The sequence below is a fragment of the Enhydra lutris genome, unplaced genomic scaffold (assembly GCF_002288905.1).
Source record: "Enhydra lutris kenyoni isolate GAN:26980312 unplaced genomic scaffold, ASM228890v2 scaffoldscaffold77, whole genome shotgun sequence".
NCBI classification, from domain to species: Eukaryota; Metazoa; Chordata; class Mammalia; order Carnivora; family Mustelidae; genus Enhydra; species Enhydra lutris.
The window spans coordinates 181,153-197,263 of record NW_019154161.1 but is presented as its reverse complement, the minus strand read 5'-3'; the positions used below and the strand labels follow the sequence as shown (position 1 = coordinate 197,263).

The 16,111-nt window shown below is 41.1% G+C and overlaps 1 protein-coding gene across 2 annotated transcripts in view; it reads right to left on the bottom strand.

Moving 5' to 3' along the window:
• LOC111160771 (putative protein ZNF720) overlaps positions 1-9,140 on the bottom strand; it is a 32,180-nt gene extending 23,040 nt beyond the window's left edge. Inside the window, exons 1-3 of one of the 2 annotated variants that reach the window (XM_022524115.1) lie at positions 9,000-9,140; positions 6,747-6,873; positions 6,173-6,268 (exon numbers count right to left, since the gene is read on the bottom strand). In XM_022524115.1, coding sequence (XP_022379823.1) covers positions 6,173-6,268; positions 6,747-6,873; positions 9,000-9,029 — 253 coding nt within the window. In that variant the 5' untranslated portion in view covers positions 9,030-9,140. Of the gene's footprint in view, positions 1-6,158; positions 6,269-6,746; positions 6,874-8,999 lie in introns of those variants that run through there. The other variant, XM_022524116.1, reaches the window with a different exon arrangement.
• Between the last annotated feature and the right edge of the window lie 6,971 nt (positions 9,141-16,111).

Sequence of the window (16,111 nt, the reverse complement as noted above, 5' to 3'; positions counted from 1 at the left end):
ATGAAAACTTGTTCCAATTTAAGTATCATCTAGTAAGTATTCCACAGTGATGTTTGGATAAAGGTCCTTCTGTGTTTATTGAATTTAGAGAATATGCAACAAGGAGGGATAATGTGTTGGTGGGAGAATAATGAACCCTCTGAAAAGGACTTCTCAAATCGATCACATTTAGAATTTTTATCTTCATTTTTAAATGTCTAACATTCAGAAATGCATCAGTGAATGATTAAACCACTCTTAAATTTAAAATAGTTTGAATGAAACTTTCAACACGAACTAGGTGACTTCCCAAAATATCCGAACATCCTTCTAGAGAATATGTACGTTGAAAAATGGATTATTGCTAGGTTCAAAGACATTGTTCTGCGAATGACTTAAGGTGGGTTTTTTCCGCTGAATGTTTCCCTCCTTGATCTGGTCTGTCAGTAGGATTTCATTATGGTAATTTTCCCACTTGGGTTATGTCCATCATAACATCCTGCCTGCCTGCCTTTCACTACCCCCATCACCTTCCCAGTCATTCATTAAGTATAAATACTCAGGGCCAGTGCTTCCACATCTTTCCATATCACTCCAGAAAACAAATCTTCCTCGCTGGTCTTTCCCAATAGGCCTACGGTGCGTGGAAAGACACAACGGAAAGATACAAAATAAGTTATACCACTCACTGTACGGTTAAAATTCTAATGTGAAAAATTAATACACATTATAGTACATCATCCATGAGAAAAAGGAAGCACCAGGGTTTTGTTCTATCATGAAGACAAAAATGAATCAAATTGCCTTCTGGAGCGCTCCAGAAGGCATTTAGAACACAGCACCCCCAAGTACAAAAAAAGAAGAGCCACATGGAAGAGACAAAGAAAGTTTGTGATGCTTGACCACAAAAGCTGCTCACCCTCTCTCACTCTCCACCGCAGCACTGTGAGAACACTCTTACCTCCCCTCAGGAGGGAAACAAATGAGTGACCTGCATGTTCAAGGCTTCAGGGGCCTGGCTTCTTTCCTGCTACCCGCTGGAAGAGTTCTAGTCATGTGTGACACAGAAGGCAGAAGGAATGAGTGCGCCCTCTTAATGTCCTGTAATGGTTGCTCAGAGAAAAGATGATCAGTTTGTTCAAACAATGGAGAGACCACGTACCTGAAGGCAGAGAGAGGAAAGTGTCACGGGCTCTAATGTGAACTACAATTTTTTAAACTGGGGAATTACAAAAATCGAGATGAAACAAATGAAAGAATACAGAATATGTCTGACGGGCCCCTGAAATTACTAATATATGTGTTCTCTTGCAGAAACCAAGTTCAGAATACATGGCTAGGAGGCTTTTTTTTTTTTTTAATTACCTAATTTGAACAAATGATCACAAGGCATATAAAGAAATAGAAAAATGTGTTTCAATCAGAGGAACAAAATAAATCTCCAAAACTGGCCCTAAATTAATAAAGAATTATTAGTTGCCTGACACAGAAATCAAATAACCATCACAAAGATGCTAATGGAGAAAGAAGAGAAAATGGATAGTGTAACTAATTGTTATCAGGAAAACTATGCATGAACAAAACAAAAAGCAAAGGAGACAGAAAATATAACAACAATCTACCACAAATTGGGAGCTGAAAAGTACAATCACTGAATTTGAAAACACAACAAGGGGTCAGTCACAGACTTGATCAAGCAGAAAAAGAATGAGACAATTTAAGGATGCTTTGTTTTAAATTATCTACTGAGAGGACAAAAGAAGATGTGGAAAAGGACGGAGTCTAAGTGACTCAGGGAACATCAACAAATGGACCAATATGTACACTAAGGGGACCCCAAAGGGAGAGGAGAGTGAAAGGAGCCAGAGTTTTTACATGAAGAACTAAAGACTTGGGGCGCCTGGGTGGCTCAGTGGGTTAAAGCCTCTGCTTTCAGCTCAGGTCATGATCCCAGGGTCCTGGGTTTGAGCCCCACATAGGACTCTCTGCTCCGTGGGGAGCCTGCTTCCTCCCCTCTCTCTGCCTGCCTCTCTGCCTACTTGTGATCTCTGTCTGTTAAATAAATAAGTAAAATCTTAGGGGAAAAAAAAAAAGCTGATAAATGTTAAGTGTTTCCCTGAGTTCTGTGAGCTGTTCTGGAAAATCATCAAATCCAAGGACAGGATCATGGGAACCTCCAATGTGTAGGCAAGTCTGACAAGTTGTGGGTAACGTGGGGACCTATTACTTGAGACAGGCACCTGAAGTGGGGGCGGTTTCGAGGGACAGAGCCCTTCACCTGCGGGGTCAGCACTGCTTCTGGTTAGCACTACAACTGAAATGAACTGTAAGACATGTAGCTGGCACTGCGGAGAACTGCGTGGCATGGGAAAAACCTCACACATGGTATCAAAAGTGTGGAGTGTGGTAGTGATGGGAGAGTCAAGGAGACACACGGAAGAGCGAGTTTTCTCTACACAGCCAACAACTGTGTCCTGATGAAACAGAAAAGGGGGAACCTGGGTGGTTAAGCCAGTCAGTAAAGCATCTGCCTTTGGTTCAGGTCATGATCTCAGGATTCTGGGATCGAGCCCCACATCAGGCTCTCAGCTCAGTGGGGAGTCTGCCTCTCCCTCTCCATCTGCCTCTCCTCCAGCTCATTCTCTCTCCCTCTCTCAAGTAAATGAAAATCTAAAAAAACAAAAGAAACAGAAAAGGAGTAGACACGGAGACACGGGGAATGGAAGGCCACGTGAAGATGGAGGGAGAGATCGAGGGAATGTATCCACAAGCTATGGAGCGTCAGGAATTGCCATCAGCCACCACAAGCCAGCAGATATGAAAGGAATCTTCAGAGTCTCCAGAAGGAAGCAAAATTGCTGACACCTTACTCCAAATTTCTGGCCTCCAGAACTGTGAGAATAATTTTTGTTGCATTAAGCCACCAAATGAGTAGTGCTTTGTTGTGGCACCGAGGACTCTAACACGCTTGGCTAACACAGGACAGGTCTCACGTGGAACACTTAGGTGTTACGACCTCTCTCAATCCTCTCACTCCTAGGGAGGTTGGTATCCAACACCCCCTTTCAAGACTGTGAACACAGGGACCTGAGAGAGGCAGACACGTGCCGAAGTCAGCGCCGAGAGAGAGCTGGGACCCCTGATGGCACAGCCCACCGGGAATGGAAATCCTTGTTTCTCCAGCACAATAGTGTGGCCTCTCCTCCTGGCTCACAGGGCTGTGGCAGAAAGAGGTGAGGTCATGCGTGTGGGGGTGGAGGGAAACACCCTGGAGAGTGAGTAAGCCCCGCGCGGCAGGCTGACTGCTCAGCAGAGAGCCTGCTTCCCCTCCTCTCTCTCTGCCTGCCTTTCTGCCTACTTGTGATCTCTGTCTGTCAAATAAATAAATAAAATCTTAAAAAAAAAAAAGAGCTAAAAACTTGTACTTCCCACATGTGTGGAGAAAGGGGACAAATGCAACAGGGCTGGTAAATTTAAAGTAGGGTACATGTTAAGACATGAATACAGTGCCACATTATAATTAACCTATGAAAAATCCCAAGTGAAAACAGAATTTTGGAACAGCATGACAAAGGCAATTCAACTCATCTTGTACAAGAGAGCACCTGTAAGATTAGTAGAGGGATTCACAGCAGACATTATAGGAAAAAGTGCAGGGAACAATATATTCAAGCACTGAAAGATCAAAATATAACCACCAAGAATGTGCTATCTGGGAAAACTGATTTCCATGAATGTGGAAATGAAGACTTTCCTAAGTAACAACTGCTCTAAGTTTACCAGTAGATCTGTCCTACAAGAACCATTAAAGGAAGTCTTTCTAGGTGAAATAAAAGGATTCTAAGCAGAAACTGAAATCACACGAGAACACAAGCTCTCCGTAAATATAAATATTCACACACTCATAGGAATCTACAGTGTTAATGAGGTAGCACAAGTCACTTTTATTTCTGCTAGAGAATTAAAAAAAAATAAAAGCGTAAATATCATAAGTCTAGGTAAATGAGTATATGACATAAAAGACAGAATTTGTGATACTGGTAACAGAAAGTGGGTTCAGGGTTAGAAATAAGTAGAAGAGTTTTCTATGAAATTGACGATATCAGTTTAAAATTATTTAATTGTTAAAATAAATAAATAAGTAAATAAAATTATTTAATTGTTATGCCTTTAACAAATTTTGAGCAAGGTAACCACAAAAAAATTTTACTCCAAGGCAGCCCCGAAGAAAATATGTATAGAAGACACAAAAGTTAATGGGAATGGAATCAAAGCACATTATGGGTAGAACGCCGCAATTAAAGATAAAATTGAACACGTAAACATGATAGAAGTAGAAATTGTTTAAACACTGCTTTCCATTCACAGAAAGTGTTTCTGTCATGCAAAGAGACTACACGTTCTGCAAGAGGTGACGAGGTTAATCGTATTCCTGTGACAACTCATCTGCACACGAGGTATACTCACCGAACACTAACCAGTCAAGGAAATGCACAAGATGAGTCACAACCAAAGCATGTATGGGTGGAAATTGTACAGATACATATGTAATTTTATTAGTAAAGAGCATAAACCTGATTCATATTTAAGTGAAATTCACACTGTCTAGAACTGTATGAAGTTGACAACTCTCATCCTATCACAAGACACACAGGTAGAAATGATATCACAACTAAATAATGTTATGGAAGGTCCCATACAAAAAGAAGCACATTATTATGGAACTCTAGAACCAGAAGAAGGCAACATTTAACCAAAAAGAAATCAACATAAAAACAGGCAAATTTTTAAAAGGAAATCTTCTTTATAACTCTAATTTCAAACTGTGACTGTGTAATGATGAAAAACAAGCATTTTGAATTACTGGCATGCCTTCACGGGCGGTAAGCTTGGAAAGAATATTCATTAATACCATCATGAAAAGCTCTAATGGAAAATTTTATGACTAAGTATTTAAAAGACATTAAAAAATGTATTATGTTATTAGTATATTCCTCCTCTTACACAGAATGCAAGGCTCTAAACCATTCTTCAGAACCAAGCACTGAAACAAAAACCGTTCATTTTGAAATAAAAACAACATGAAAAACAACAACAACAACAACATGAAATTTGTAAAATGTGCCAGCAAACACTTTATAAGAAATAAATATTTGGGATTAAATTCAGATATATTCTGAGGAAAGTAGAAGAGAATACTAATGGCTAATTTTTCCTGTAAATGTAAAATTGAATTTATAAACAAGATTTTTTTAAAAATATGGGAATTTTACCAATTATCCACCACACTTGTAAGCAAATGTCCATGTCATATCACAAATTTTCATGTAAAAAATTCAGAGATGAATCTGATATATAACTAATAAAGTGAAAACACACTTGATAAAGTCAAAGAACTTCATATCATACAAAATTATAAAAATGATGTGGTTATGAATAAATAAGGTTTATTATAGCCTGCAAGTTCTGAGTTCTAAATGTTCTAGCTCCCATATGGCATTAATTACCAAGAAATTCTAGGATTCAAGTTGATATATTAAATTATTTCACCACTGAGAAATGGAACACAGAGTGGAAATTTCTAATTTTAGCTGATAAAAAGAAAAATGGACTTTTATAGTAAAAGAAAGGAGTATACCCTTCATTGCAGGAAGGTGTTTTGTTACCTGATGAATTTAGTGAGTCTCCATTATGTACAATTAAGATTAAAGCCTCCATAACATTGGAAAGCATAAACCAGAAAACATTTGATATTTGTCTCCACGGTTCTGGGATTTCTACACCAAACCCCAATATGCCAGCCACTACCCTGACACACTTCTCACACGAGGCAAAGCAGAACTTATAAAGGGCTTAGCACAGGGTTCCTCAGAAATAGGATGACCTCCCCAGGGCCCTCACGGCAATGGAGAAGCTCTCAGATTATGGAAGCCCTCCCACTCTAAGGGGAGTCTCCTGGCCTTCCCTGTGGACATGATGAACCATCACTGGAGCTAAAGGAGAATCCTTAGAGAATGTAAGAGCTTGATAATGGTGAACAGATGTTCCTCTGTGAGAGGGAGAGAAATAACACTAGGCTTCTCAAACTAATTTCCGTTCAGGAAAACTATTAGAACCATAGCACAAGGTCTACCTTCCTCCTGTTCAGACCTGAACCTCCGCTCTGTCATCTCCCTCATTCATTCCCACATACCTGGATGGAAGGCTACTGACTCCTTTCTCTTCACATCCCAGAGCTGCTTCTCTTGCTCCAAAAAGATGACCAGGTCTGGCTTCCACACAACGAGACCTGTTTATTAGAAAAAATGACTAGGAGTATTACTGGAGATTCTAACTTTCATTCCACTATTGTGCTCAGTGGGGAAGAGAGAACATTCAAGAATTCTAGAAAAGGATTTCTCAAACACTGTTGACCAACAGCCCCTTTAGAACACGTGGTAGTTCCAAATAGTCACATCATGACCCCCACTTCCAAGTACAAAATACAATTATAAGGAATAAAAATTGGAGTTGATGATGTGGGCAGTACTATTTTATGCTTTCAATGTTCAGTATTAACACTAATCTACAGAAGTGATGATGTTCCCTTAAGGAAGGGGACGCTAAGGCTGAAAAGGAATCATCATGAAGATTTTTCTCTCCATCTACAAACCCCCACTTATTTTCCTTTCTGCCTGGATCTGAATTCCAATCATTCAAAGAGGAATCCTCTAAGAGACAATCTTCAAAGGAGGGAAAAAACCCTTTGGTTTGGGAAATCTTCTCACCCAGGAAGAGGAGGTGTCCATAGTTCTCCAACATCACATCCCTGTACAGTTCCCGCTGAGTGTGGGTCAGGCGTCCCCACTCCTCCTGAGAGAATTCTATGGCCACATCCCTGAATGTCAGCAGTCCCTGTAAGAAATACCACAGTCACCAAGGGGCCATTGACAGAGTTCACAATGGTCCCTAAGTTGAAAGAGGGAGTTAATGTCACCAGCTGGACCCCAAGACCTGACTTTCAGGGCCCACCTGCTTGTACCCACCAATTTTATCCTACATTTTACTTAACCTTCTCTTCCCACCTTATCTTTTACTTCAGTCGAAAGACCCCATGGGCAGAGTCTCCTGTGTTGGAAACAGAAACTATCCAACAAAAAGTTTTGACTGCCCTGAGGAAGCACTTGGGCCTCCCTAGTTTGAGTTTAACCCCTGACTCATACCTGTGTAGGTGGAGCAAGGAGTAACCCATGGAGTGGCCAACAGTTACTTCACCTCATTAGAGTATGAAATCTCCACTGAAGGAGAAGCACAGACATCGTTTCATAACATACAAAGTATGTATACAAGTGTTGTCGTCACGAGCATGTGTGACCATATGCGCAACTCTATGTAAGATGATACAGCCCCTCTTGCTGAGTTTCCATCTGAACCCCAAGCAAAAGGAAAACGTCCCCCTGGCTCTGGGAGTCTCTGAAGTCATTCCCTGTGATCTCCTTATTGGCGGCAAATCAAGTTTCCTTTGTGTCACAAGCCCATCTGCTGTAGTTTCTACCTGTGACTCTATTATACTTCAGGGTTTTAAGACACTCAGACATGTCAATTAAGTGATTCTTGTTTTGTTTTGCTTGAAAATACAAAGAAGTAAATAGAGGGTCACTCTGTGAACTATGTGTGGAGTAAAATAAAACCTACAAGATGGAGGTCTGACTTAGAACCTCCCGTCCCAGAAATCATTATCTCTGCTACACGAAGGTGAGAGCCTTTGTTGTCCAGTGGAAACGGACCTGAAGGGGCCTGCGAGCTAAAGGTAAAAAAAAAGTATTCTTGAGACATTTTTGGTGCAAGAAACTGTTTTTATTAAAGCACAGGGACAGGACCCCTGGGCAGAAAGACCTACACTGTCCTTGTGAGAAGCCATTAGTAATATAGTTTTACGTTGGGGGTAGGAATAAAGGAAGTTTCTGCAGGGATTTTCATATGTTAAAGAGGACTTACAGGATCCCGGAGGTCTGGCTATCGCCAAGCTGGTAGCTTTTACCCTCTAGCAGAGCATGAACATTAAGGCAGTTGGGAATTCCTGATGCAATGTCATACTCTTGCCGGTCTCAAGTATTTATCAACGGTCTTCAAGTTGAATTTCAGTTTACCTACATCTCTTCTACCTCGGTTCTCAACAGAAACTAGAAGTAAGAGAAACTCAGAAGGAAGAAGTTTCCACTTTAACTGTGAAGGTTTCTGCATATCCCTCAGCAAATCCGTCTAAGATCCTTAAGAATGATAATGGGGAAAATTCAAACTTCATAGGGGAGAAATCTGTCAGAGAGCACCAACCCAAGTAAAAGAAGGTAACAGATCAGTGCCTTAGGCATCCTCAAGGATCTATTATTAATGGTGTGTTCTTTTGCCCTCCAAAAGGTAAATCAGAATATAAACTATATTATGAGAATACAGTGCATTTATACGAAGTTCAGTCACACATAGTTTCCATGTCCTGTAATATCTAGCAACTTTAAATAGAGTATCTTTTTCACATTCTAGAGAGCAATCCTCCCCTTTTTTTCTAAAACTTTTTGAGTTATTCTGGGTCTCAAATCCACTGTGTTTGTTCACGCAATTCTTACTCCTGGTCTACACAGGGCTCAGAAAGAATCCAGATGGAACCTAACAAGAAATGTTTTCCTTGACTGATATCCAAGGCCGGAGCCGATCAGCAGCAGGAATCTGGGACTTGGTGCTGTCCTCTGTGGGTCTGTCACCAAGGGACTATTGATGGCATTTGCAGAACTTTAATTCAAAGGGACAATTGTTGATAGACTATTGAAAGACAGGTTGGAGACAAGGGAGAAAAGACTCTGGAATATAGGGGGGAAGTGTTCTAAAGACTTAACCTTGAGTCATTTTTGAAAATGTTTTTAAAATTAGGGGAACACATAAAGCAGAAACAACGTGACTAGAGGAATCAATATTCGCAATTTCTAAATGAACGGGATTTTGGGATAAAGAGTGACGCGCCATCTGACTTGGGACGCAAGGCTTACCTGAGAACGGGCCATTTCTTCTTCTTTCATGTCGTCCTCTAGATTTCTTTGTCAGAAGAGACTCGTGGAGAAATCACAGCTGCATCAGGAGAAAATGCCTTTAAAGCCACCAACAGAGCGTCTGCACCTCTAAACTGCTCGGCCTGACAGCAGGACTTTGAAATGCAGAAAAGGCCCAAATTCCCAGTCCTTTGTGTCAGGAGCCTTTCAGAAACTATGAGCTCCTACTTGAAGACCAATCCCTGACTTTTCCTTCTCTGCTTTCAGGGGGCCTCCCCTCCCACCAATGCCCACAAATTCAGCTTCAGCATAGGAACCGCGTGCTGCACGGACCTGAGCCTCCCAGACTCCTGTAACAGAGACCCTTTACCTCTCCGTGAGCCAGAAACTCTACTCAAGTCTCATAAATTAATGGGGAGCCCTCGTGCTTAATCCTGGCCTCACTGTGGATCACCTGCAGTCCTTAATTAAAACAACTCTGTCTTTTCCACCCACACCAATAGGCAGGATCTGAGGAGGAGAGCACCGGCAATGATCGGTTTTGAAACTCCACACGTGATCCTATTGGGAAGCATTTGGGGGAGGTGACCAGGCAAAGGACAGCAACCAAGGCTAGAATTGTTATCCAGATTTAAATCCATGCCTTTTCCACTGACCAGTTTCCGGAGATTTATACATTCTCCGTCTTTCTGCTCAGCACAGGGAGACACCCTTACGAATGGAGCTTTCCTTTATAAATGCAAATATCTCTTACAAAAGTAAACATACTGGGTTTCAGAGCTTTTCCTTTGTCTGCTGTTTCTTTAAAATAACAGCCTAGTGGCGCCTGGGTGGCTCAGTTGGATGAGAGTCAGACTTGATTTCGGCTCAGGTCGTGATCTCAGGGTCATGAGGTCGGGCTCTGCGGAGCAAGGAGCCTGCTTAAGATTCTCTCCCTCTTCTCTCCTCCCCCCTCACCCCCAGCTCAGTCACACATTCTCTCTCAAAAAACAAAAAGAACAAAAACAAACAAACAAAAAAACCAGTATAAAATAATCCTTATGGCAAAAACACAAATTTTGGGATGGTACAAGGCTCTTCTTAAATAGGCAAATATTTATTTTCCTAAGTATCTGCCAAACAGTTTCCCAAAGTGAAGGTCGTTTTTATATTCCCATCAGCAATAGAAAAGAATTCGCATTTCTCAGTATTTTCACAGAAATGTGGTGTTACCCTTTTCCTTGATTTTAGCCCTTCTAGAAAATATTGAGTGATTCCTCCCTGTAAAATATGAAGTGGTCTTAATACAGTCATTCTGGTGACTCAAAGGGAAACCACTAAAAGCATTGTGTTGAACAAAAACCGAAATAGCTGCATTAAAATGTCAGCAAGGCTTGATATTAAACTAAGTATCCTTTTTCATTTCAGCAAGCTTCCCCTCCCCCTTTCTTCGTCTTCTTCCCCCCTCCCCCCCCAGGAATCCAGGACCACTCTGAAAACCTAGTGAATAAGGCTGGAAGCACAAACACAATTCCTGTCGAAACCCGCGAGATCCCGTATTGGCCTACAAAACCCCCCAGCCCCTTCCCCTGGGTGGGCTTGCAGTTTTGAAGGCCCTGACCTGCTGCAGCCTTGTCTGCTGAGCAAAGCAAAAAAGCTGTTGTTCCCTTTTATCCCCAACTCTGTCTTCACATTATATTTTGGGTCTGAAGCATGAATGTCAGTTTTCAATAACAGAATGAATGTTGGGAGAGGAATCCATCCTTCTTCATCTGTTCTCAAGTCTTTGGCCAGTCTAATAATTAAACTGATGTAAGGCAGATTCACAAGAGAAAAATAATAATAATTTCTTAATTAGGGGAACCTCAAAGATACGAGGCTCAAAGACAGGGAATTGACGCTTCATGCCGCTGTGACTTAAGAAGGGGAGGGATTTAGAATTTCAGAAGGGGTAAGCATAGTCAACAGGAAAAAGGAAGGAGCAAATGTTTATCAAACAACAGTTTGCCACACCAGGTAGGCAACTTTTTATAATATAAAAAGTTAAAGTCTGATATTAGCTATATTACTGATAGAGTTCCACCATCTAATTTATTCTTGGTATACAATCAACCTCACAAAAGAAGGAAATCCTTCCATTTGTAGCAACACAATAAACCTAGAGGACCTTTTTTTAAATTACAGAAGCCAAGCCAGTGCCCCTTTGCCCAGCTTAGCAGTCTTTAAATTTTAGCACGCACCTTTAGCCCCACTGATTGATAAACCAAACCTCTTTGTGTATCTAGAGATCATTGGTGCCTTGTTTCCTAGAAAGACTTGGATCGGAACCCTCTTGCACAACCTCTCTCCTGGGGCACCGATACACAATCTCCAGCACCTCAGTAATGTCTGTGGCTACGAAGAGGCAAGCATGAAGTGTTACAGATTACCGCACTCCTCTTTACTGATTACTGGCCTCGAGTTCCTTTTCAACTCTTTGGACTAGGCTGAAACTGTGGAGCTGGTTTTTGGACAAGACTCCACCTTCTTCCCAAGTGGCTGTCCTCCTGAATAAAGCTCACATTCCTTCCCAGTCAAAACTGTGTCTTGAGTGTTAGCTTTTGGAACAACTCACAGCCAATCTTCTTTTATTTTTTTTTTTTTGGTAACAAAATTGCGTTATCATTCAGTACGTCCGGTGGGAAAGAATTCTTGAGATGTTTAAGATGAAACTTAGTAAGTTTATTCAATTAGCAGGGGGACAGGACCCCTGGGCAGAAAGAGCTGCACTTTGGTTGCAAAGAGCTGGTGGTTTTATGCTTAGTGGTCAGGGGGAAGGGTCATGCAGGAAGTATTAGATCATAAATGTTTCTTCGAATTTCTACTCATATAACTACTTTAGCAAAATTTCTCTGGTGCTTATCATTCAGTTCAATATTAATTATGGGTGAGATGGACAGGCAGTCAGGAGACCCTTTAAGAATGTAGCAATCAGCTACATTTGATTCTTATCAAAACTATGCAGGCTATAGGTCAACCTTCTGGGTTAAAGGTGAACATTTTTCTGTTTCTGTGCCTCGGCATTTCACACCCAACCAATTTTCTGTCCTTAAATATTTAAAGGGTGAAGGGCTCATATTCTATAACTTTTTCAAGGTGACACGGGTTGTAGAGATGTCCCTACCCATGCATTGAAATTGGTCCCTATCTGTCCCCACGTGTAACTATTAGAGAAGCCATTATTGTAGAGTCCAGAGGGGACATTGCGGTGAACTAGCTTTGAGTAGTCGGTATGATCTGTTGGCTGGGCAAAGGAGTCAGGAACTGCTTACACATATTTCAACAATAGGACAGAAAATAGCAAAAGAGAAAACACATTAGAATATTACTATAATGAAAAATAAGAAGAGCAACGGAACAGAGAGAGACCAATGTAAAGAGAGACAAGTCACAAAACAGACTCTTAAGGATAGAAAAAAAAAATGATAGTTACCAGAGGGAAGGGGGGGGGGTGAAGGGTTAAACACATGATTAAGGACTGCATTTGTGATAACCACTGAGTAATGTATGGAATTGTTTAACCACTGTATTGCACAGCTGAAACTAACATAACATTTTATGTTAACTGGAATTAAAATAAATCTTAGGTCAAAAACAAAGAAAAAGTGGTGGCAATCCATTAAAATACTGATATATGGGCGCCTGGGTGGCTCAGCTGGTTAAATTACTGCCTTAGGTCATGATCCTGGAGTCTCGGGATCGAGTCCCTGCATCGGGCTCCCAGCTCAGCGGAGAATCTGTTTCTCCCTCTGACCTTCCCCTTCCTGTGCTCTCTTTCTCTGGTTCTCTCCCTCTCAAATAAATAAATAAAATCTTTTAAAAAAATACTCATGTATTTTCACAATAGCAATAGGCAGATATACAAAATATTAGTTGATATGACTGAAATGAAGAAGCCTTCCCAGATATCCGTAGAGGATAGCTAACGCTTTGCTAACAGGACATATGATTGTGCATCAACATTTCTTAATAATTACTTCTGGTCTGAAAATTATTGAAATTATGACTCAGGACATTATATCAGAAAAAGAATGCTTCTTGAATGCTTATAATCTGTATTTTCAACAAGAATTATACAGTAGATTTGAAATGCATAACACAGTCTATAATGATCTTAATACATTTTATTTTATTTTATTTTTAAAGATTTTATTTATTTATTTGACAGAGAGAGAGAGAGAGATCACAAGTAGGCAGAGAGGCAGGCAGAGAAAGGGGGAAGCAGGCTCACCGCCGAGCAGAGAGCCCGATGCGGGGCTCGATCCCAGGACCCTGAGACCATGACCTGAGCCGAAGGCAGAGGCTTAACCCACTGAGCCACGCAGGCGCCCCTCTTAATACATTTTAATGATAGAACATCTTTTTTTTTTTTTTTAGAGATTTTATTTATTTATTTGACAGAGAGAGAGAGACAGAGAGAGACCTAGAGACAGCAAGAGAGGGAGGGAACACAAGCAGGCGGAGTAGGACGGGAAGAAGCAGGTGTCCCGCCAAGCAAGGAGACTCATGTGGAGCTTCATCCCAGCACCCTGGGATCACGACCTGAGCTGAAGGCAGACGCTTAACGACTGGACCACCCAGGCACCCCATAGAACATATTGGCTTTTAATGTGTTAATATTGATAGGTAGTGAATGATGTATTATCCTGCCATCAATATTAACCTACTTCACCTTAATTAAAAATGTAGACAACGGGACACTTGGGTGGCTCAGTGGGTTAAGCCTCTGCCTTTGACTTGGGTCATGATCTCAGGGTCCTGAGATCGAGCCCTGCATTGAGCTCTCTGCTCAGCAGGGAACCTGCTTCTCCCCCCAACCCTGCCCCCGCCTGCCTCTCTGCCTACTTGTGATCTCTCACTCTGTCAAATAAATAAATAAAATCTTAAAGAAAATAAAAAAGAATGTAGACAACAGATAGTATCTACCACCCATTTGATAACGGTGATGTAATATAACTAGTAGTCCATTTTCTCAGCGGCCTCAGACTTTAAAAAACATGTGGTTATATTTCCAACAGTATGTTGCATTGGTTTCTCCCCCTTTGAACCCCTGGGACATCAACATGGATATATTATAGATTATATAGGGGGACTGTTGACAGTTGAGACGAACTCCTCCATGCCCTTGTGAACAAGCACTTCCCATGGCACTCTAGGCATTCCCCTTCTGCACACTTTAGAGAAGATCCCCACAGTTTACCTAAACCTGTTTTAGTTTCAATAAGACAACCTGGACTTACCCAGGAACTCCAAAGCACTCATCCACGGATTTGAATACAGAATTGTGCCCCATGTGAAAATCCAATTCGTCTTTAAAGATGGATTCTGTCAAGAACCTAAAGGGTCCTGGGAATAGATTCCCCACTAGAGGCTGCAGAGAAAATCCCATGCCTCATGAAACCTTGATTTTGACGGTATAAGACCCTAAACAAAAACTCAGCAAACCCACTGAAAGTCAGACATATAAATAGCATTCTTTTTTAGCGCCTAAATATGAGGAAATTGGTTACAGTAAAATTGGAAAACATCTACACAAAGGCAAAACATTAAATATAAATAAAAATTATTTATTCATTTTTATTTTAAACAAATTAAAGTAAAAGTCCACATTCATTGCCCCCAGTCTGTCAGACCTGGATGTTGAGATGTACTGCTCATCAGTGTGAGGTGTATCCTCGTGCAATTTCAGAGGGTACGTGAAGTTCCATTTGAAGTTGTGTAACACACATGCAAACTAAAGTATTTTGCACTAGCTTTAATGTTTACAGAAATACTGTCAGATCAAACTCACTGTCAATCAAATTGCTTTCCTCAACCAATGCTGTGTATGTAAAGGTGGTGTTTTCCCACCAGTAGAAATAGATTTACTGCAGTCCTAAAACACCGTATCTGGTGGTAATTGTCAATATTACACCCTTGCTGAAACACCTCCTTTTTTATACATTTAGATACTTAAATGGATCACTATCCTGCTATCACACACGTCATGAAATGTGGATCTTTGATTTATACACGTGTGCCTTAACTGGGGGGTTCCTGGATTGAGACTGTTGCACCATCATGATTGCCTTTTTACAATGAGTGTACAATTGCTGAACTACCCTTGCAAATGGATAAAACAAAAAAGGCAGAAAAATCAGTAACATCCTATCAACTGTGTTTCCCGTTAAAGAAATTAAACAGAGAAGCCATTGACTCAGATGGCTCTAATGACTCTGTAGCCTCTCTAAGCAAATCACAACTTAATTCACAGTCACTGCATAGAAATGGGGAAAAAAAAAAAAATGAGGGGCGCCTGGCTGGCTCAGTGGGTTAAAGCCTCTGCCTTCTGCTCAGGTCATGATCCCTGGATTCTGGGATCCAGCCCCGCATCGGGCTCTCTGCTCAGTGGAGAGCCTGCTTCCCCCTCTCTCTCTGCCTGCCTCTCTGCCTACTTGTGATCTCTGTCTGTCAAATAAATAAATAAAATTTTTATTTTTAAAAATTTTTATCTTTAAAAAAATGAACTTAAGAACGAAGAATTACAGTAAACCAGGCTTTCCAAAAATAAGGCAACTAGTAAGGCATACCCAAACAAACACTGTCCTTGCTTTGCTTCCATATCCTCTCAATAAAAACCTCACTGGTAGCTCCTACAGGTGGGCCATCCCTAACTAATCTTTTTGTTAAAGATAGATTGAGTTTGGGCGCCTGGGTGGCTCAGTGGGTTAAGCCGCTGCCTTTGGCTCAGGTCATGATCTCAGGGTCCTGGGATCGAGTCTCGCGTTGGGCTCTCTGCTAGGCGGGGAGCCTGCTTCCCTTTCTCTCTCTCTCTCTCTGCCTGCCTCTCTGTCTACTTGTGATCTCTCTCTGTCAAATAAATAAATAAAATCTTAAAAAAAAAAAGGATAGATTGAGTTTTACGTTTTTATTTATTCTTTGTATATTCATATTTTTTTTTACATTTTCTTCATTCCATTAATTAATTAAGAGGGGGAGGGGAAGAGGGCAGTGAGAGGGAATCTCGAGCAGACGACCTGCAGAGCTCTGCCAGAAGCCCAAGGCCACTCTTGATCTCACCACCCTGAGATCATGACCTGAGCCAAAACCTAGTG